The 21,576-nt window shown below is 37.8% G+C and overlaps 1 protein-coding gene across 4 annotated transcripts in view; it reads right to left on the bottom strand.

Moving 5' to 3' along the window:
- The window catches only part of JAG2 (jagged canonical Notch ligand 2), a 73,069-nt gene that overhangs the window by 17,702 nt on the left and 33,791 nt on the right, over window positions 1–21,576 (bottom strand). For 3 of the 4 annotated variants that reach the window (XM_030004116.2, XM_030004125.2, XM_030004144.2), the window contains 10 exons: window positions 20,440–20,694; window positions 19,336–19,396; window positions 8,518–8,648; window positions 8,016–8,135; window positions 5,559–5,672; window positions 4,507–4,620; window positions 3,822–3,935; window positions 3,235–3,281; window positions 2,789–2,962; window positions 300–450 (listed from right to left, as the gene is read on the bottom strand). In XM_030004116.2, the coding sequence (XP_029859976.1) occupies window positions 300–450; window positions 2,789–2,962; window positions 3,235–3,281; window positions 3,822–3,935; window positions 4,507–4,620; window positions 5,559–5,672; window positions 8,016–8,135; window positions 8,518–8,648; window positions 19,336–19,396; window positions 20,440–20,694 (1,281 nt within the window). The remainder of the gene's footprint in view (window positions 1–299; window positions 451–2,788; window positions 2,963–3,234; window positions 3,282–3,821; window positions 3,936–4,506; window positions 4,621–5,558; window positions 5,673–8,015; window positions 8,136–8,517; window positions 8,649–19,335; window positions 19,397–20,439; window positions 20,695–21,576) is intronic. The other variant, XM_030004135.2, reaches the window with a different exon arrangement.

The following is a 21,576-nucleotide window of genomic DNA, read 5'->3' as shown; positions in this document are numbered from 1 at the left end:
ATGAGAAGTACATCATCAGACTAATAATCTGCATCACCAATCAGTTTTTTAGTTTTAAAAAAGTTATCCAAAAATTAAGACTAATCACAATTTAAAAGTTACATTAACTGTAAGTTACCCTCTACTTCTTTATAAATAAGGACTGTTACAAGCATTTCTTCTCACTACCTCACTATTTCACAAAGTCCAAGTGAATACTATAAAAATGTTTCTGTATTATGCTATTCCCAGAAATACTACTTTTCTTTTTTAATGTACCACCAATAAATTAAGACAAGTTTCTGGACAACAGCAGGTACCTTTACAAGAATTGTTCTTGCAGTGGTCCTTGAGATGAGAACAATTCTTTCCATCATAGTCATCAGGGCAGGCACAGTAATAGTCTCCTCCTAGATCATAGCACTTAGCCCCGTTCTGGCAAGGGTTAGGTTCACAGAAATCAATATCCATCTGTAAGAGAGACCATAGTTAGCAGCAGCTGCTTCATTTCCCAGGAGTAAGCAGCATTATCTATGTTGCCAAAGACACAGATGAAGCTAATGTACAGGGAACCTCAAGTTTATAAGAGGGTTTATGAATCATACATATTGCATTCCATCCTGCAACACAGAGAGAAACTTCAGGTTACGTTAGTCAATCCCAATACAAAGCTTTTGTAACACTGCTAAAAAGTTATTCCTTTGCAGGAGGCTGAATAAGCACATTTGCAATAACTTAGCAAAGAAGCCGCCATTAAAAGACATCTTACTGTGACTATTCTGGATTATTATAAGTCATTTCTCTGTCCTTCACACCCACATACTAAGTGCGATGATGCAAGTTAAATACCAGTGTGCTTGTCAACATTGTATCTGCAAGACACTTAAAATACACAGAACCTTAAAAAAACCCAACCCTATTCTCTAGAGCATCCTTATCTCAATTAACACATAGAATTTTTTATAGAACCACATAGCTTGGAAGGGACCTCTAGAGGTCAGCTACTCCCCACCTCCTGCTCAAAGTAGGTCTAGTTAAAATCAAGCTGCTCAGGGCCTTATTCTTACAAATACTATCACCTTGCCAATTTGCACACGGAAATACTAGGTACATTTTTAACACTTCTTACCATCTAAATCAAAAAGCAAAACTTAAACCTAGCTTTTGTGATATAACCCTTAACACAGACAAATTGCTGTAGCAAAGCAATTCTGCTTCTTCTACATCTTAGACTGAAACACAAGATCACTGATTGGTGATGCCCTAAACTGGCCTCAAAATCCACAAAGCGGCCTCAAAAGGTATACTGTTACATCACAGTATCTTTCCTCCAAATTGTTATTCTTAAGGATTGCTTTTCTCCCCCCAAGTGAATTTTTTCCTCTTCACATATCTCTTGAGAAAGATAGCTTCCTCAACCTTACAGACATAAAATTAAGTCCAATAGTGGATTTGGTCAATATTTTCAGTAGTTCTGTAGCTAAATAGGAGAAAAATGCAAACCTAACCAAGACACAGAAGGAACACAAATGGTGTTAAGTATTTAATTCAGAGGAGCACATACAATTCCAGCTGCAATGGAGGGACTTACAGCAAGCTATTTCATGCTCTTGTATGGAACATTCAAAGCAAACTACAAAGAATAGCTAAGGTCTGAGAAAGATTCTCAGATCTCCTCTATCAGATGTCTCCATTTGTTTCCTTCCATTAGTGTAAATTTCCCCTTCCCAATGCAAGTTCAGTAGCTGGTACTTTAGCATCTGGAATCAATGGTAGATATTTCCTGCAACACACAAGGCAAGCAGCCAACTCCCCCTATTATTCAAACAGATTTGCTAAAACTTTAATTACACAGTATGGTATGAATCAGCCAAGAGTAAACCTCTCAAGCTATGATCCTTATGTAGAAATGGTACATGAGCTATTAGGTACTGCACCAGTTCTATTAAACCGATCAGTATTTGCAACCCTTTTTAATTTTGAATAAAAGGATGGCATTGTTTCTTCAACAATGCAAATAATATAGAATAAAATTACTTCAAGCATTTAAGAGAGATCACTCCAATGTCCTCCATGAAAAATTCTGGAGCAAATCAAACAAAATTCTAACCCAATGCCTCCAGTTGATGCTGTCTTGCTAACCGTAACACTTTCATAAATTTGGCTATCAGCGAAAGCCAGAAAGGACATACTTAGGGCAATATAATTTTACATTGAAAAGTCTAACGTCCTCCTTAGAAAAAGGAGGACCTTCACTATCAGGAAGTACTTTATGAATTATCACTAGCACTTCAGCATTTCAGATCTGAATCCTTATTTAAGCACTAGAACTACACGTTCCTAAAATGATCTCAAACAGAAAGTTCTGAGAGCCAACATTTGCATATCTGCCTGCCTTTAATTATATGGATACTCCTACCAACAACAGCAGGATTACTTGAAAGGTAATCTCATTATGTACTTCAGAGTTATTAGCATGAAGACCTAAAATGTGCTAGCGTAACAAAAGGACACAGGTCCTGAAAATTGCAAAGGAAAACGTTTCAAGCTTAAGGAATACCTGCAGCCTTAAAACATTTAGGAGAGCCAACACCTATGTGCAACAACTTGCAGTTTACCAGACTGCAAATTCAAGTGTTACAGCTACTATGACAGCACTACACAACAAATTTGCTTATTCAGAGTATCAAGTAACAGCTACGTTAGTAATGCTTTAGCCTTGGGTTACTCCCATTTAAACCCAGAGATACGTTTCTTTCAAGAATTCAATCCATGAGAAGTATTGCAATAATGTCACCACTGCCCTCACCTCACAGAAGACTCCTGAGAAGCCCTGTGAACACAGGCAACTGAATCCATTCACCAGGTCTTTGCAGCGGCCTCCATTTTGGCATGGATTGCTTTCACACTCATTTGTTTCTGTCTCACAGTTTTTTCCTGTGAAACCACGAGGGCATAAGCAATGGTAACCATTCACTTCATCCTTCACAGAGGGGAAAAAAAGGCAAAAGTAGAAAGATTTGTTTATTGATAAAACTTGCACACAAGAACTCAAGTTATTTCTATACGCTGGATTTATGAACAGCAGTAACAGCACATAAAATTATTTCGTGAAATGGTACAAGAGTCTGCAAGTGCAACATTACACTTTTAACATTTAACCTCATTTAACCAAATGTAATTCCAAACTATAGAATTCATAACTAGCCAAAACAAGATTAGTTTTCAATATGGCACGTAATAAACAAGAGTTACCTTACAAGTCCCTCCATGTTGACATTGTCCGTGACAGTCATTAATATCTATGGATAAAATATGCAACGCATTAGAATTTATACTGCAAAGTCAAAGTCTAGCATAAAAAATGGAGAACGAATGATTTTCAGGAAGGATTTTTTCTGGATGTTTCAATGGAAAGCAAGGATGCTTGATGTCTTAAGAGGTTCTTATTTTAAAAAATATGCAGTAGAAAATTACATATTACATATTCCTATTACAGTGTAATAGAAATTGAATCAAATGCTATCAGATAATTTCATATCTAACATTTTAGCTAAGAAGTATTTTAAATTTCATCAGTATATGATATCATTCAGAATAAGGGATGAGTGAGTAGGGAGAGATTAGAGTTATGTAAGTGTATATCTAACCTCCTTTTAATACCAATTACATGTCTAAATAAATTTTCCAACAGTATTTTCAATTTATATTGCTGGAAGTTAGAAAAATCCTGACAACAGGTATGTGTACAAGTACAAGTATGTGTACTATCATTCATCATAAAACCTGTTTTAAAGAACAGTGCATCCTATGGTCAACATACATACTAAAGAAATACTAACTGATATGACAATTTACTCCTGTCCATCCTGGAATGCAGTCACAGTAATATCCACCAATGAGATTTTTGCAAGAGTAAGCATTAACACAGGGTTTCCCCTCACACTCATTAGCATCTGTGAAAGAAGATAAAAGAAAGAAGAGAATAAAGAACAAACCCAGAAACAGATTACCACAGCACCAAGCAAAGTTTCCATGCAATCCAAGCATCAGAAGCTCATATTATACATTGGTAGGGCACTAAAACCATTTACATACCACAATTTTTTAATGCATACTTGTCTATAGTAGCACATGCACATTATCTTACTTTTTCCCTTTGCCAAAATTCAAAAAGGTATTATGTTAGTCAGGGCAAATCCCTTCCTTGCCTCTGTAAGCTTATAGTCACTGTTCTGCCACCATGAAGGAGCTACCATCACCAATGCTGTATTTTGAAACAGAAGAGTTACTGGGCATTCTAGAAGAACTAGTATAAGTAAGCTTAAGTTGCGGCTTAAATAGTTATAGGTACACCCTTGAAACTTCTGGCTTTAAGATCTAAAGAAGAGATAAGATACCAATAGCAACACACATCTTCAATGTTTTCTTCAATAAAATCATGTCAGAAACACACTTACATAGAGTTATTCATTATTTGGGAATAATCTCCAGTGGTCTTCAAAACTTCAGAGAGTAATTACTTACCGAGCTGACATGTTGCTCCAATCCACTGTTGTGGACATATACACTCAAATGCATTAACACCATCAATACAGGTCCCTCCTTGAGCACAAGGGTTAGATGCGCATTCGTCAATATCTGGAAAGTCAAAGCGTGCCATGGTTTAAAACCTGGCTTAACCTGTTTTGGGTTTGGGTTTTTTTGTTTTGTGTTTTGTTTTTTTGTTGTTGTTTTTGTGGGGTTTTTTGTTGTTGTTTGTTTGGGGTTTTTTTAAAGTTATTTTGAGATGAAGGGGGAGAATGTACAAATAAGCTTAGGAACAGACTAACATTTCTAACCTAATTTTTACTTAGGCTTTTCTCACATCTTTAAGATAGGGTATAGAGGAACTCTGAAATTTTCTATCTGCAAACAGCAAGAAGATTCAGTTAATCTGCCAATGATGAACACATTCATTGAAAGTCATGTTCCTAGACCATGACACAAGTTTAGTCAGGTTTTTTGGGGGGGTTTGGGTTTTTTTTGTTTGTGTGTTTTGGTTTTTTTGGTTTGTTTTTTTTTTGAGGATAGCTGCTGTTAAAAAATGGATGACACCCCCCCCCCCCCCCCACTCCGTGTTCCAAATCACAGTCAACATGCAAACCAACTACATAGGTCTACAATACGTTTCAACTACTTCCCTGTCTTCCAAACCAGACTCCTTTAAGGAAGTAATCTACTTTTCTACTACTTTAAGAAGGGGAGAACCTTTCATGTGCATATTTGTATTTCTTAAAACGAATCTATTCTGTATTTTGCTTTAGACCCAGCTAAAGAGTCAGAAAGAGTCCTACAAGCTTTGGCAACAGGGTATTTCTTTGGATATGGTCTAGCTATGCTTTTGATAACCTGTGGATTTCAACTGTGTTAAATAGATACTGCTGGCTGCACAGTACCATTAATCTTTTCACAGCTGTTAAAAGACAGGTAAGGTAAGACTGTCACCAAATTCCATACCCACAGAGCATGATATTGTCAAGTAAGCTGTATCAACCCTTCCAACCTAACGGGTCAGTCATCAGTAAATGCATACCCACCAATAGCACATGTTGGTCCACTCCACCCTGATGGGCAGTGACACTTGAAGCCTGACGAAATTTCATGACAAATTCCACCATTAGCACAGGGATTAGATACACAAGCATGCTCCGCTGGAAAGAAAGAGGGAAAGAAATTCTTGCTAAATACTCTTCCGGTATCAATTAAGGACAACTTACACGGCTAGAAATTGTGTTCTGATTAAAAGTGACCAAGAACATGACCAGTGGAGAGGTGCCTGTACAGAAGTTTGAAGCCTCCCTCTCCCAGCTGCAGAGAGCAAGATTCCCAGTAGGAGACTGAAGCAGGATTTTACTAAACGTGCATCATGCTTCAATATCTACTGACTAGAAAGCCTAAAGGTAGACAAGTCACTATCTCAGTATCCCAGGAGCTAGAGAAGTTCCCTATTAACCTACTGCTTCCAGTCACACACGTCCACTTCCAGGGTGCTCCAGCACTGGGGTTTTTTACCTTCAGTGAGACAAAACAGATATGCTGTATGCAGAGGTCTGAACAGTAGTAGTAGTTTCAGTATCAAAGGTCTGTTTAGCTTCATTCTAATACTGTTCCTTGGAAACAGCAAAGAATAGAGCTACTTGCAATTATAGGTAGTACTGCTCGTTGTCACTCTATGTAGGGCTGTAACACTTGCAGAAGCTGCACTAAGCAACAATCAAGTTGAGGAGGGACAAGTTGTATGCCATCATTTTTGATATTTTCCCTCTCAGAAGCCAAGGAAGCTTTTGGAAAGAAGAAAACAATCCCCTTACTAGGTAAGACTTTCTAATTGTTGCTAGCATTTATATTTTGGAATCTTTCTTGCAGGCATGTTATCTAGTTTGCAAACTGAATTTACATTTTCATGATGTTAGGTACTAGTACCTAAAGCAGCTGATATACCAATCTACTGTTAATAATCAGTACAGAACTCATCAAGTGTATGGCTCCCTTTTTCCCTGCCTCCTCATCCGAAGAGCCAATGTGCTTCCCCACAACTTTCAGGGCAAGCAAAGACAAGATTTCAACCATTTTAGCTAAAACTTTGCATCACATTCTAACAGCTGAAGCAAAATTCAAGTTTTGATAGTATCATTAATACCACATAGCACTTTATAGAAGTTCAAACTTGTTCTACATACTGATAAATGTGAAAACCTTTTGCTGATAATAGTTTAGTGAACTTAAGGTCAAACAGTTAAGTGAAAGAAAAAAATGGGTTCTTTCCATCTACACTTACATCTATCAAGGAATAGCAAAATTCAAAGTGAGAAGACTGGGAATACCACATTTTAAAAAAGGGGATTTAACAATCCATCGTGGCAAAGAAAGTCACTGCAGAATACCCAACTGAATACTACACGTGAAAAAGCTGAACTGAAAGCTTTCCTTTTTCTCCAAACATCAAATCTTTAAAGCAAAATAGGAAAGAAATAGAAATTGCACACTTGCCCCTTCATCTGCAGACACAGCATAATCAGGAAAAGTCTCCAAATACCAAAATAGTCTCCAGTATGTGAAAATTTTGGTCCTTGCGTAACACACACACAGATACAAATGAAAAAAGCAATACGCTATCTTTGTACTGTGGTTGAGATAGGAAGCAGTTTTTCAAGTTGGATAGACACAGATCTGTTAGAGTCTAGTCAAGAAGGCGTACTTCATCAGAAATACAGTTCAAATGCTTTCCTCCATTTTGCCAATGGGAACAGGGAAGACAACTTTGTTTAGACTGCTCAAGGTGACTTTGTAAGAGGACTTGAGCACATTTCCATAGTGGTTAACATCTGGATTATTAATGCAAATGTATTACAAGTCCCATATTAAAAGAAGATTTTAAAAATCAAGTTTCAATTGATCAAAAAGGATAGTGACCATATTCAGGCAGCTAAAAATTGGGCCAAAACCCCACACCACAGTTAAAACTGAAGCGTTCATCACTACTACCTTCCTTAGTCCCCAGCTTGTATAATATGCATATTTGCAAGCAAGCCAGAAGACAAGAAAATGGGTAGCAGGGAGAAAGGTAACAGGGAAAGCTGCACCTGTAACCCATTTCCATAAGATTATAGCCCAATTGCATGTTTGGATTAAAGAAGCAAAGAAATCAAAGGAAAGAAATATTCTCAGTCTTATCTAAATCCAAGGGAAACTGTTGCAGCATTTCTATTGTCTTCAGTGGTTTTTTGAATAGCCAGCCTAAGACACTAGACAGGAGAGACAGCTGGCATATCCCTGCTGACACACAAAGTAACAATCAAGTTGAAAGGACAAGCTGCATGCCATCACTTTTCACACTTCCCCTCTCAGAAACCAAGCTAGCTTTTGGAAAGGAGAAAACAGCTCCTCTAGAAAAATAAAACCAACAATGAGCATATAAAAATGCCACCTGGCTAACTAGAACATAGCCATGCCTAAAACAGATTTCTGAAGATACATGCAATATCCAGAAGTACCAATTTCGCAGTTCTTTCCGGAGTAGCCATCTGGGCAAGCGCAGCGATATTCATCTGGTTCAGTATTCATACAGGTTCCACCATTCAGGCAGGGATGGTGATTTCCACAGTAATTCAGATCTGGACAGAGAAAAGTGTCAATCAAGAGGGAGCACAAATCTCACCGGTTTAATCCCTTGTCAGACATACAGATGCCTTTCTAGCTTGAACATTATTCACCCACATCATCCCCATATTCCATTAGTTAGCCTGTCATCTGGTAACTATCCACAGAACAGGGAAGGATGAGCAAGAGACAACTACATGAGTTAGAAGAGTCAGGACCATTCCAAGCCTTTTGTCTTAAACTTCCTATACTTACGATGTTTAGGCATTACCTGCCATAAAAGAATTAGGCACAGAAATACTCAGGTAGTTGCACACTAGCAGAAAGAAATGGTTAATGAGTTATCAGTTAATCATGCGACTTAATTTATTTTTCCTGTACATTAATGTTAAGTACCTTTGTTACAGAGCAGGCCACCCCAGTTGGTTTCACAATTACACTGCCATGGTTCATTACAGCTCCCATGAGCACAGCCTGGGTAGCGGACACACTCATCACAGAACTGTCCTTGCCAACCATAATGACACCTAAGATGTAAGTTCACATGTTAAAAGTTAGCAACATGATGCTTAATTATCAGCATTACAGGTATTTAGAACACTACACTTACCATTCTCAAGAACAAGGTCAACTGTTCAATGTGCAACAGATAACAAAACTTTATTTCTCCTGTTTAAAAGGGACATACTAGTCCTGTTGAACATCCTTACTGGAACTCATCTTGCTCAACCATATTACATACCACAGCAAACAACACCAAGCACTACACGTTATAAGAACTGTACATAAATTAGTTGTTCTTTCATGAGAAGTCCCATCTGCCAGAGGGGCAGCTGTCTTGTCAATTTTCTCAGGACTTAGTTTCTCAAGAGAACCCTTTTTAAAGATTTATTCTATTACATCCTCAGTGTTCTCTAGTGACGTTATGAAAAAAAGTGCTCTTTGGAGAAAGGAGGAGAGAGAACAGAAACAAAAGCCACTAATAATTCATTTGTTTTAAACAGAGCTGAAATTTTGTCACAAGATTTCTTCAGAGACCAGTATCTTTCTTATCTGTAATAAAATTCTGCTAACAAAAGCAACTGTTTATGCTACAGGAAAAGTGCTAAAGTCTGAACTTAAAAAAAAAAAGGACATAGGCTAATTTTTTTTTTTTTAAACCTATATTTCACACACATTTTAATCAAAAAGAAATAGTAAGCTTGCTCTTTTGGGCAAAAAACCACCCCATTCGGCCTGTTATTTTAAGAGTATTTCTTACAAACAATTTAAGAGCCACACTAGCAACAAAGAGATGCATAAAAACACACTGAATGGGAGTTGGGCACACGCATGCCAGTGGAGCCCTACTGCCTAAGGGAAAAAAGCATTAGAAAGGAAACTACTTTTTTACATTTAACACCACCATTCTATTATTGACATGCTTTGAACACCATAAAAGAACAGAAAATAAATTCTTAAGTCTTTGGGGTGTGGTGAGAGAAGACAAGGAAAAGAAGTATAAACAAGGAGTCTTGGCTCCTTGTGAATCAATCCACTTCCACCTTTTTCAGTTAACTGTATCAATCCCCAGAGGAATAGAACAAGTTATGCTGGCAGCATTTTATTTCAATTTCTACTATTTACATAGGCAGAAAGAGTCTAGATGCAGATCTTTGCAAGATTTTTTTTTTTTTTTTGTAATATAAAGTTCTAGAACTACTCCGAGTTCTTAGTTTCAGTATCTGTTCCTCATCCTCCCTCATCGTTGTGGGATCCCTAAGGAGAGCCTCAACTGTGTACCTAGTCCAGAGGCCTCCAATCGCTCATCTTAAGCAAGGCTGTCAGAAGCCTGGAGAACATACGTATTTCAGAAGCAGCTTTCTTTTGCTGTATTAGCAGTAAGAGGAAACAAATACTGCTCCTGCTAAATTTGATCTCTTCCTTCCTCCTCAAGGACAGAAAAATCTTTTCAGGGGCTGGTAATAAACAATAAAAAAAGGCACACTGTAACTCACTTTATTGGCCCCAACCCAAATCTCCATCCATGCCAAACCTGGCACTACTGCCAGTGATTCACCATGACTATCCTAGCCAGAACCAACTCCCCACCCACATATAACAAGCACTTTCAAGGGCTGAAAGTCTGCATCACAAAGCAAATAACCACAATAACTCAATTTGTTTTCCATACCCAATGGGTAACATGTGTCTTTGTTTAACACTGCACTGGTGATTAAGAGTGCAAAGAAAAATACAGCTACCTTCTTAGAACTTGAAGGCATCTTAAGGACCTACTTGAGTTTGTAGGTATGCTTGACTGCATTAAAATTAGTTCAGCAGAAAAGGATTGCTGCTTTTTCATGATATTCAAGACAGTCAAAGTTTGCTGTTAAAGTCACCACCAAGCCCGAGGGAAATAATTTCTAGAGGCTAAAAGCAGTCCAAAGGAACACAGTGTTTACAAGTCAAAAGGTTACTATGTGGTAAGCTGATCAGCCTTCAGTTTACAAGGAAGAGTAAATTAGGATTTCCTCTTGAACAGGAAGTCTGGTCGCATCCTACATTAGCAGGTGCTAGAGCAGCTTTAATTCCACTTCCTTCTAAAAAGATAATGTTTACATGGATCTCAGCTCACTCCTAGAGCAAGATGTGATCAATAAAGTGAAATCAATTCAGAAACAGGCACATTGTAATTTATGAGAAAAATATCAAGCCAAACCATGAGGATTAAAAAAGGCTAGTGATCCACTATGAGAAGCCCAAAAGGTACAGATACAAAAGCAACATCTTCTATAAAAAACCCAATCAACAACAACAAAAAAACCCCCAAACCAAAAAAAAACCAACCAAAATTCGTTTTCAAGTAACAACCACTTGTGTAAAAGCCAAAAGGAAACTGCTAGCACACTTAATGGTGGGCTAAAGTTACTTTTTCCCTGCTCCTCCCAGGTGAGAATAATTTGTTGGAAGTTTCTGCAATCCTAAATTTTTCACATCTGACTAAAGAAAGCCAAATTTAGAGAATTCATAAGGATTCCCATTGTTCAACAGACAAAGAAAATTCTTATTGGAATCAAGATTCTACTTCCTTTGTCCTTCCCCTCTGCTGACTTCATCGGCTCTAACTCGTCTTTACAACCAAACACACACAAAACAGAATCAGAGATGGCTTAATCTTAGCCCTTGCTGGGTTATTAGCAGTACAAAAGAAGCTACTATAAATAGATTGTTACAGTTTAGTAACTTCCTGATGGAAGGTTGAAGTACAGGCATCTGCTCCCAGACCAAAGTGTCCCTTCAGGTCAGGATTAACGCAGAGAGAGTGCAATAGGAATAGAAGAACAATTACTAGTTATCTTGAAACCAAGAACTTGCAGAAAAGATCCTGATAATTCTACAGACATGCTTCACAGCTTCCATTTTCCCTAGATCAGAGTCTGGTGGCAATAGAAAATGAGAATTTAAATACAAGGCTGGAGGAAGGGGAGGTGGCAGGAGTTAGTATTCGCAAAGCTTCTAGATAACATTTCAGTCTTGAGATTAGGGAAACTGCAACTGTGCAGGAAAAACACTGTTGTCATTAACAAGTAGATAAAGCCACAATAGTTCAACTTATAGTGTATACTTGGTTACAGTAAGACAGTGGGGCTTCAAACAGATGAATTCCAGGATAAGGAAGAAAGACTTTCTATGGTAAATCTCAATGTGTTTAAAGTAGTAAATTTAGTATCAAGGAATCGTACAGAAGCACCCGTCACTACACACAGTTCAAAGATACACATGTACTCGGAGGCTGCAATAGGGGGAAGTGGGGAAAGGAGAAATAGAAGATTTGAGGTTTTTGCTTTTCCTGGTGCTATTAAAAAAGCTAAACTGGTCAAGTTCAATAAAATAGAGATTTTTCTACAGAACTGTACTTTCCCTATATTCTTCTGAAACAGTTATAATTAAGGAAAAAGCTGATACTCGTCTTTGCTTTCCTCTGAGGAGGTTTGTGTTATAATTATTTAGTGAAAGCTAGGTTGAAATTGAGCATTTCCAAACCAGATGGCACAAGGTGTTCAAAAGATCCCATGTTGCTGTATGTAAACAGATACATTATTTGTGAGGATAAGGCCCCGAGCAATCTGGTCTAACTAGACCTCCTTTAGGCAGGAGGTGGAACTAGATGATCCTGGAGATTCTTTCCAAACCCCATGATTTTATGGTAAATCCTACAACAGCAGTTATGGAAGTGATGTGGAAAGGCGAAGAGATGTACCAAGATCCTGATGGTCTGTAAACCATGGTCCCTCAGCATTTCGCATGATTAGCTCCTCCTTAACCAAAAGGAAGACACCTGTTACATAACAAAAAGTTAGCATGCTCTCAACAGTCAACTTTAACTCAGCTGTTTCATACTACCTTCACACATGGTGTATTCTCCTGGTTCAATCCCTTCTAGTTATTTGAGAGTCCTGAACTTTCTGCACAGAAAGTTCAGCTGAGAAACTTCATATTGCAGGTCTCATCGAATCACTAATCTACTCTAGTTAACCTTACAAGAAGGCTTATAATACACAAGAATGAGAGGATACCCAAATAAATTCTGTTCTATGCCTAGCTACAGAGCTTTGTCAGCACTTCATGCATAAATACATCTAAATCACCAATGTGAAGGAAATCAAAACTAAACTACTCTGAAATCTAGATCAGAATATGGGGTGTAAAAATAAATTTAAAAAATCCTAGGGAGGATGTAGGCAATGTGGTATAAGCCTTTAATTACCACAGGTTACACCTTACTAGTATACACATCCTACAAAGGCTGAAGTGACAATCACATTTACACATCATTTTTTAAGCAGGCTTTTTGGAGGGAGCTTCTCCCACTCATATTTCAAGTGGAAACTGTGGCCAAAACACTCAACACAGGAAAATGAAGCAAAACAGTGACATTAAGAGCAGAAGCAAAATGCATCATTCAGGGGTGGGGGAGAAATAACCCTCTTAAATGGAAAACCACTGAATTTTCTAATGACGTGAACAGGATGGCGTTGCATAGGCCAGAACAATAGCTTTATATTAGTTATTTACTTAAAATAACTATAAGAAAGTCTGTTTAATCTTTTAAGAGATTAATTGTTGCATAGCAGGCAGCAATATGGTCTAGCTGTTAGATCCTACAATCCTGAGCATCCAGATTCAATGTTATAGCTAGTATGGTACTCACTCACTAAGATTTGTCACAGAAATGCTTTCTCCACTGTCCTACCTTTGGAATAGGCATGATAATTTTGTGACTAGGGAAGGAAGAGATGCTTGTTAATGAACTCAAATAATTTAATTACCTGAAAGCTTGTCAACTTTTCCTCTCACCCCAAGCATTCTTATTAGACCAAAAGATACAAACCTTTCACTACAAACTTTTTTCTCCTCTAATAAAAGGAAGTTATTGAAAGCTAACATTCTCATTCCAGTACTTTGAGTTTTGTGAAGGAGCTGATAGAGAGGATGGTTCAAAACTGTTTAGCCAGAACATAACGAGCAAGCATCCCTCAGTTAACTTGCAGTAAGTAGCTCTAAGGGTGTGTCTATATTTGCATTAGTTCACACCAGGAGCACTCCTTTTAAGTGAGCTGCCTGACCATTCCTGTTGATGGTGTGTTGGTTCACATCACAGAGTTGTTTTGGAACAAAGGAACTGGATTCCTTTTAGGTTAAACTAAGGTAATGTAAAACACTGTATGCCAGGAGCACACCTAATATGTTGCAGCTGCAGACAGGCATTTAGTCCACAAGAACAGACTAGAGCTAGTCTAAAATTAAAAAAACTGAAGTGTTTTTAGTATGGATATTGGGTTCTTAACACTGCTTTGATCTACTGTTCCAATTTGTCTGCACTACCTACTATTGTAGACACAAGTTAAAGCACCACATGTTTTTACTTACTGTACACCTGCTCACATTCTCCTGGAAGCAGTGTCCACCTTTAGGATATATTCTGTGCCTTACTACCCACTAACCATCCAAGGAAGCAAGTGCAGACCGTGCAACAGTTCCTTGACCAATAAAGAAACAAAACATGGGATTCTTTTTTGTCTAAATTAATATGTCTACTTGGGAAATACTTGCCAACAATCCCAGAAGGCTCACCACTAGGACATGAAAAACAATAATAAAAGCATACTGGTTATGATAACAGGCAAGAGAACTTGTATGATGAGACACACAGCAAGTGTAATAATTTTACAAGTTCTTTGAAACTTGAAGTTGTCATACGGTATCTTGCATCAAAGAGGAGACAGGAGAAGATGTCCAGGTACTGGGTACCAAGGGCATTCCTGCAGGGCCAAACAATAGCCCTACACTCTTTAGGGACCATAGCTAGTCCAAGATTGCAGGAATTGAAATGGTCAGATGACATGGCAGCTAGCATACTGCTCAAGACTTTTTCTAGTTTACTGTTCAGAGCAGCTTTTGAGATTTCTCGTAATTCCATTCTGGAACAATTGTGGAAGGAAGCCATATCATTTAGATCTGGCTGATCTAGCTAGTATGGAAGTTCTCCATCTCTTACTGTCTTCCCACTTTCAGAAGCAGGTATTGTATTTCCTTCTTTTTTCAGTCCTCTACAATGTTTTGTTAGTCCTCTATAGTCTTTCAGTAACAACCTGTTTTGAAATGCCTCACCAGATCCCCTTGTACTCAAGAATGAGTTTACAAGAATCTAGCTGCCTTTTTTTTTTTTTTTTTTCCCCCTAATGTTAGGCAGAGTTCCCCAATGCTGAAGTTAACCATGTTATCCACCCAACTGTCATGAAAACATAAGTGAGACATTAGTGATACTGGTAGGCCTCCTACTGTAAAGGACAGGAAGACTACTCAAGCCTTTAACATTTAACAAAGGATTTCTAGAACTCTACTACACCCCCAACACTCCAGGTAGTTGTAGCTCCTTTTGCAACTCAAGCTTTTGTTCCTGCATCTCTGTGAAGAAAGCACTGAATAATAGTTGAGCAGGTTACAGCCCTTATAGGGACAGATTAAGGGAGCAAAACCACTTGGGAGAGGCCTACAGCATCTGCAGGCACTGCTGGACACAAGAAATTAGCCTCCCAAGCAGGGCTGAAATGGAATACAAGGACTACCAAAAGGCATGGCACTGGACAGAAAGTTTGAGAAATCTGTTTCAACAGGACAAACATAAGATACATGATTAAATAAAAACAAACAAACAAAAAAATCACCAACATTGTAAAATCAAAATTTTGTCACATATAGTCCAAAAGCAGTTCTAGAGTAAGACAGTTCAAAGCACACAGATTAAACAATTAATTTACTTTTAAAACTTTTAAACTGTATGCTTGCTTTGTTCACCTTACACAAATTCACATTACAGTACTATTAACAATCCCATTTCTAATTCATTTCAGTTAGTGTACACATTCTAAAGAAATTTTTGTATCACAGTTGTGTGAAGTAAGGTTTGCATTTCCCAGGACATAACCTAGGTCCTACCATGGCTCAAGAAGCTGAACACAAGCTGAGCAGTGTTAGGGATTTGACCTCTTTTGTTTTGCTTTGGAAGAGAAATTTAAACATTCAAAGGCAACAGGAAACCTACAAAGACTTCTGAAAATACCATCATCCTGGCAGGAATATGACAATGTAGGCCAGATAGGATTGAGCCTAAACCAGTTATAAGCCATTAGATCCCATTCTTCTCTAGACAGTTTAATGGAATTTAACAAAGTACTTCAAATGATGCAAAAACATACAAAAGGCACCAATCATCATGGCTTGGCAATGTTGCTTCTTTGACAATCCTTCCTACTACTTAGGGCTGGTGAAGTCAGTCAAGACCACCATTTGGTCTGCCACTGCAGGCAAAAAAAAAAAAAAAAAAAAAAAAAAAAAAAAAAAAATTACAGTGACCAAATAGTCTTGATATAGATAAAGGTTGGGCTTGGGTTTTTTGTTTTGTTACTTTAAGACTGCAATTTCCCATCTTTGCAAGATTCAGCTAAGTTGCTTTTGTTTTCCTCAAGGAAGTAATTTTGCTCATTATTCAGTAATTTTTTATTTTTGCTGAACTACCTCCACAATGACAAAAACTTATCACCTAGACCCAGCCATACCACAAAATTGTTTCCTATGTCAGGTCATTTGAGACATCAGGTCATCCCCTACTTAATTTCCACCCATGAAAGTTCAACAAAAGAAATGGCAAACTTAACACCACCCTAACTTCCTCAAAACAATGGTTACATGAATTTGCCCAACAGACAATGTACAGTTACAGCTAATGGCATATCCTTTATTAACAGTCTGCAGTCATTTAGCTACTTTTAAGATCTGGTTTTGGTATAACATTTAATCCAAGAACAGCTCTAAATTACACTGGAACATCAAAGCATGGAGGGTAGGTCCCTTCTATGAGAGTTAGGCTGAAGCCTCAGAGCTATTGCTTAAGTTACCTGCATGTTCATGCAAGCTGAAGATGGAAAACGTTTTCCAACTTTTCTATTTATAAATGCCACCACAGATTTTGGCAACCAAGTAGCCATTGGCACCAGCAGATTTCCATACATCTCACCCATGTTTTTCTCACATTTTCATTTTCTTTCTGATTTAGAAAAAAGACATTGTTTTCACCTGTTAAATGACAGTGGCAAACTGTCCAAAAACCAGGATGAAGGAATCTAGATTATAATTCAATAGCACCAAACATAGCTGTTTCTTTTAAGTAACAGCTTCCGTTACACTGCTGAAGATAAAGGTCATGTCTGTAAGCCTTGCTTATTTTTAGTTCAGCATCCTTTTTCCACACAAAGTATTACCCATTTGGGTTAAAAGCAACGTTTGTAATATAGCCTAATAACTATTACAGAATACAAGTTCAAGATACCTATGTGAACAAGCTCAAGCTACCAAATCACATTTAAAGAGGTAGCTGAGAACCTTCTGCAATACTGCAAATAGAGTGGCCAAACATAGAAAGGCCATTGTTTTCCTTCAACCTGCTGATCACAGATCTATTGCTTCAGCAAACAGGCATTAAGAAACAAGGCAGATGGCATACAATCCATCTGAAACATTAAGTCCCTTATTCCTTCCCCTGGGTACTTTCTTTCAGATGAGAGAATCCATCCAACAAAATAGTGAGATTTCTGGTCAGAGTCCTTCAATAGACTCAGTGTTATTTTTGTGAGCTTTGTTTAGCTGGGCAGGTTAGAAGGGGGCACCTAGACTTACAACACTAGATGCTTCTTCACGCCAGTGACATTCTGAGAGGACAGGCTTTGCTTGTATGAGACTACTTATTGACAGACACCTTAAAAAAAAAAAAAGGTACCATAGCCACCCAGCCCCCCATCTTCAAAGGTTTTGTATTCCCTTCTTTAAACCTTCTTCCTCCTCTCCAACTTCTGTCTTCCCAGATACAGTTGGTATGAGAAAAATGAAAGCGAAGAAGGAAACTGCACCACCCCCTCTCACCTCCCCCACTACCCCCAAAAGGGTACTGTTTTGCATTTGCTTAAACCTGTTGCTTTTCCACCTTTATTCAAAGGCTCCTTGCATTCGAAAAGCAAACATTCACAGGCTCTTAGGACACTCCTTTGATACCTACAGGACTCCAGAAACCCTTACATGAATCAAAATTCACTAGAGTAGGTTCTCAAGAGGAAAAATGTGTTCTTGGAAGGCTCAAGGGAAGGATTACTTCTTAGGCAGAAGTGATACTGGCCCAGCTCTCAACCACAATCTCTATTTGTAACCTAAAAAAAATAATCACCAACAGCAGTAGGGCCACACAATACTTGAAATCACAAGCAAAATATTTAATTATATGAAAAGATCACAAAAAAACACTAAATAGAAATATTCTTTCCTACAAAAAGGAAGCCATAGTTTAAACACCTGCCTTGAAAAAAATCTTTTAAGGGAGGTTTTATAGCTCTTCAGAAGTGAAACTGCAAATGCACTGAAGTGCTGCACTTCATACACTGGAATTTACAATTTTCAGTCAGATTTGAGAGCTACAACACAACAAATCTTCTACAAGTCAGCAGCATCTGATGGAAGTTTCAGGGAAGTAAGAAACCACTCTGCGGTGCAATAATTTAAGACTTACTTTGTTATCTACCATACCCCACTGTCAGAAACTTCAGGCTCTCCAGCAGGACGGGACTTGTTTGCATGTCAGCTCACAAACTGGCACTTCAACCCCAGCTTAGCTCTAAGCCTAAGCTAAGTGACCTGCACCTTATTTCTGCCACTTCTGTGATGGCTGTAGTAGTTACTAGTGGGAGGATGAAGCAGAATTGCCTTAAACTATCACAGCTTGCCACAAATGGTATTCATCAGCTCTCAGGGAACAGGCTTCTGGCAGCCAGTTCAGTTTCACATCATTCCAAGCAAGCAGATTCAATACAGCTTACAAAGGAACCACTGCACAAATCTGCTCTTAAAATAATGCATACAACTCTGACCACAAAGAAACTCAAGAACTTACACAGGATCCCAAACTTGCAAGTAGACCTGTCCTATTTCTTCAACAGCCAGTGTAAAAATAACACCCATTTCCCCCTGACCTACTACGTTGGATGCCTGAACTTTTACATGGAAACAATCAACTCCTTTTGCTATCACAGAGTCTACTTAGGCTTCATCACAAAGTTAAGGGAACATTTCAGACACTGTTCTCTTGAATTTAGGGACAAAAAACACATTCACCTGGGGTAGAAAATTTCAGTTGGGGTTGCTACTGTATCTCCATTGCCACAAAAAAAACCTTTTTTTCTTGGAAAAGCTAATTTTACTATATTTTGGTGATCAAACACATATATTGAGTGTTCTAGGACTGTGAGCATTTCCTAGTCATAACAGTCCAAAGAGAAAGTTCCCCTTTTTATTTGAGGGTAACAAATAGTACATAGAGATCAAAGCTCCTAAGGATTTTGAAAAGAAAAAAAGATTATTCTCACTTGATAAAGGCATAGTTTTGGATTACATGAAGCAAATCTGTTCAGGCCTATATGTACAAAAAATAGAATAGGATTGCAAAACAGTATGAAGTATATGCAGTTCTTACACATGTGAAATCTACTTCAAATCTATTTCCATCCATGTTCCTGTATAGAATTTTTTCCATTTTAAAGTAGACTTTTAAAAAAGTAGCAATATATATGGAAAATGCTAGAAGAATCAGTACTTATAAAAAAAAGATACTCAAGCATACAGACTTACTTGCATTCCCCAGGTGTACTGCAACCACCATGGAGCAAATTACATCCTTGTTTACATACAGCTGTAAACAGAAAAAGATTTAGGCATTAGTCTGGGCAGCTAGGTATCCATCAGTACAGCAGCAATCTGGAACTGTTCAGCTAGGGCTTCTGTCATTTAGCTTATTTGTTGTTTGTGCAAAGCAGACTGTCTTTTGCCATATTCCAATAGTTGTTGCCTCCAGCTAGCTATTTCACAAACCACAAGCCCATTACAACTGTTTATGAAAAAAAAAAAAAACAACTTAAGGTAAGTCCTTGAAAAAGTTGATATCGAATAGGTTTGCAGCAAGAGTGTCAGCACTGAAATATTTATCAAATACAGTTATTTTTTAAACCTGGTATTAGACTGGTATTATGCTGGAAGTCCCAAGCCTCAAAAGATACACATGACCTTGAGTAAGCCCTAAAAATGGTTTCCCCTGTCATTAACAAGTTTTTTTGCTGAAAAGGAACAGAAAACAAAACCAAGAAGCCCTCAACAGAAAGAAGAGTATGTCAAGTAATTTTAGCACTAATTACTCACCGAGACTGAAGGCAAAACGCAAAGAGATTTGATTGAGTGGTACATTAAAAAGGATGACTACACTTGAACTTCTCTTCATATTAAGAGGTATCAAAAAGCTTTCAGCTTTGCACACATTACACTTAAAACTTTTTCATTTGCGAATAGTGTTACAAGGGTATTTTTACAGGATTAAAGTCTACAGTTATATTACTGGTATCACTGTTCAATAAAATCTTACATTAACAGATGTGATACATCGTTTTGTTTTGAAGTAACACCACCATTGAATAAAGTCAAATAGTAAAAAGATGTTTGACTACTTCGAATCCTAAATTTGTTGTGTAGACCCCCTAGCACACACCACAAGCAACACTGTACCCTGCACTGGGCTCCACTCTTCACAAAGGATGTTTTTTTCAAAGACTTGTATTCAAAGGACAAAGTCTGTATGTGTTAAAATGAATATGCTACAGCACCGACACTACAGAAATCCCTCCTGCAGTTTATACTTAACATATATACACTACAGCTAATCTAAAATGAAGCAAACAGTACTACCTTGTTTACATTCTTCTCCCATCCAACCTTCCATGCAGGCTTTGTTTCCATTTTGATCACACGTGTAGTGACCAACAAAGTCATCTCGAGGACCACAAAATTTATTGCACAGAGCACTGTAGTAATTTTCATCACACTTCACTCTTATTTGTACTTCAAAATGGGCAACAGGACCATTAAACTGTAGTGTCTTCCACCGATCTTCCGGGTTGATCATGCCAGCATGTGCCACTCGTTCTATTAACAAGTCTTCACCTTTTTAAAAAAAGGTAAATTCAATAGGCAATAAGTTCGATAGCACACAAGAGCATATAAATTCAAATCAAAAGTATTTAACTGGTTAAGAGAAAACCTGGTAAAGAAAATGTTAAGATGATAAAGATCTACTGTATAACTGAATTTTCCTTTGCCTTGCAAAGTTCATTACAGGAAGGCCAATTTAAAAAAGTGTCCCAAAGGAAATATTAAAAAACCCTGGAACATAATCCATAGGAAATAGCTTATTTTCCAAGGCAGCCAAACATACCACACCCACACGCTGACAACTAGCAGCTTTATCTTGATCTGAGGCTCTTTTTGGCTGCTTTTTGTTCTTATAAAATTGCAAAATCTGCATAACCTAGTAGCTGAGATATTAAAGTTCTATAGTGCAAGTTTAATTTTAAAAATAAAGCAAAACACATAGTATACTCAATTTGCTGCAAAATTACTAAGCAATCATAAACACTCTGGTAGGCTTGCATTATGTACATAAACTAGCTTGTTTCCGTTTTATCATTCTCTCTACAGTAAAGGAAAATTATCTTTAACAAGCATTTCATAGAACACTGTGTAGCTAGTATTTGACATTTTGAGAAGAAATATACAAGTGAACCCAGGATTGTCAAGGGGCCATTCTCAACCCTGTATCCTGCTTATCCTTATCCCCAGTGGAACTACCGATAATTGTGATCACTGTTGCAATATACTCTATAAGGATCCTGCCTTGCCCTCAGAGAAAGCAGCAGCACTGCTACTGCCAGGTTTCATTAACTGAGACCAAACGTGCACTAAGTATTATCTATCACATGGGACAAGAGGATTCCAGGATATAAGATTATGGAACTGCCAACACAAAGTATTTTCATTTTTATGAAT

The sequence above is a fragment of the Aquila chrysaetos genome, chromosome 2, assembly GCF_900496995.4.
Source record: "Aquila chrysaetos chrysaetos chromosome 2, bAquChr1.4, whole genome shotgun sequence".
In the NCBI taxonomy this organism is placed as follows: Eukaryota; Metazoa; Chordata; class Aves; order Accipitriformes; family Accipitridae; genus Aquila; species Aquila chrysaetos.
The sequence above is the reverse complement of the archived record's forward strand: the minus strand, read 5'-3'. Positions and strand labels throughout refer to the sequence as shown.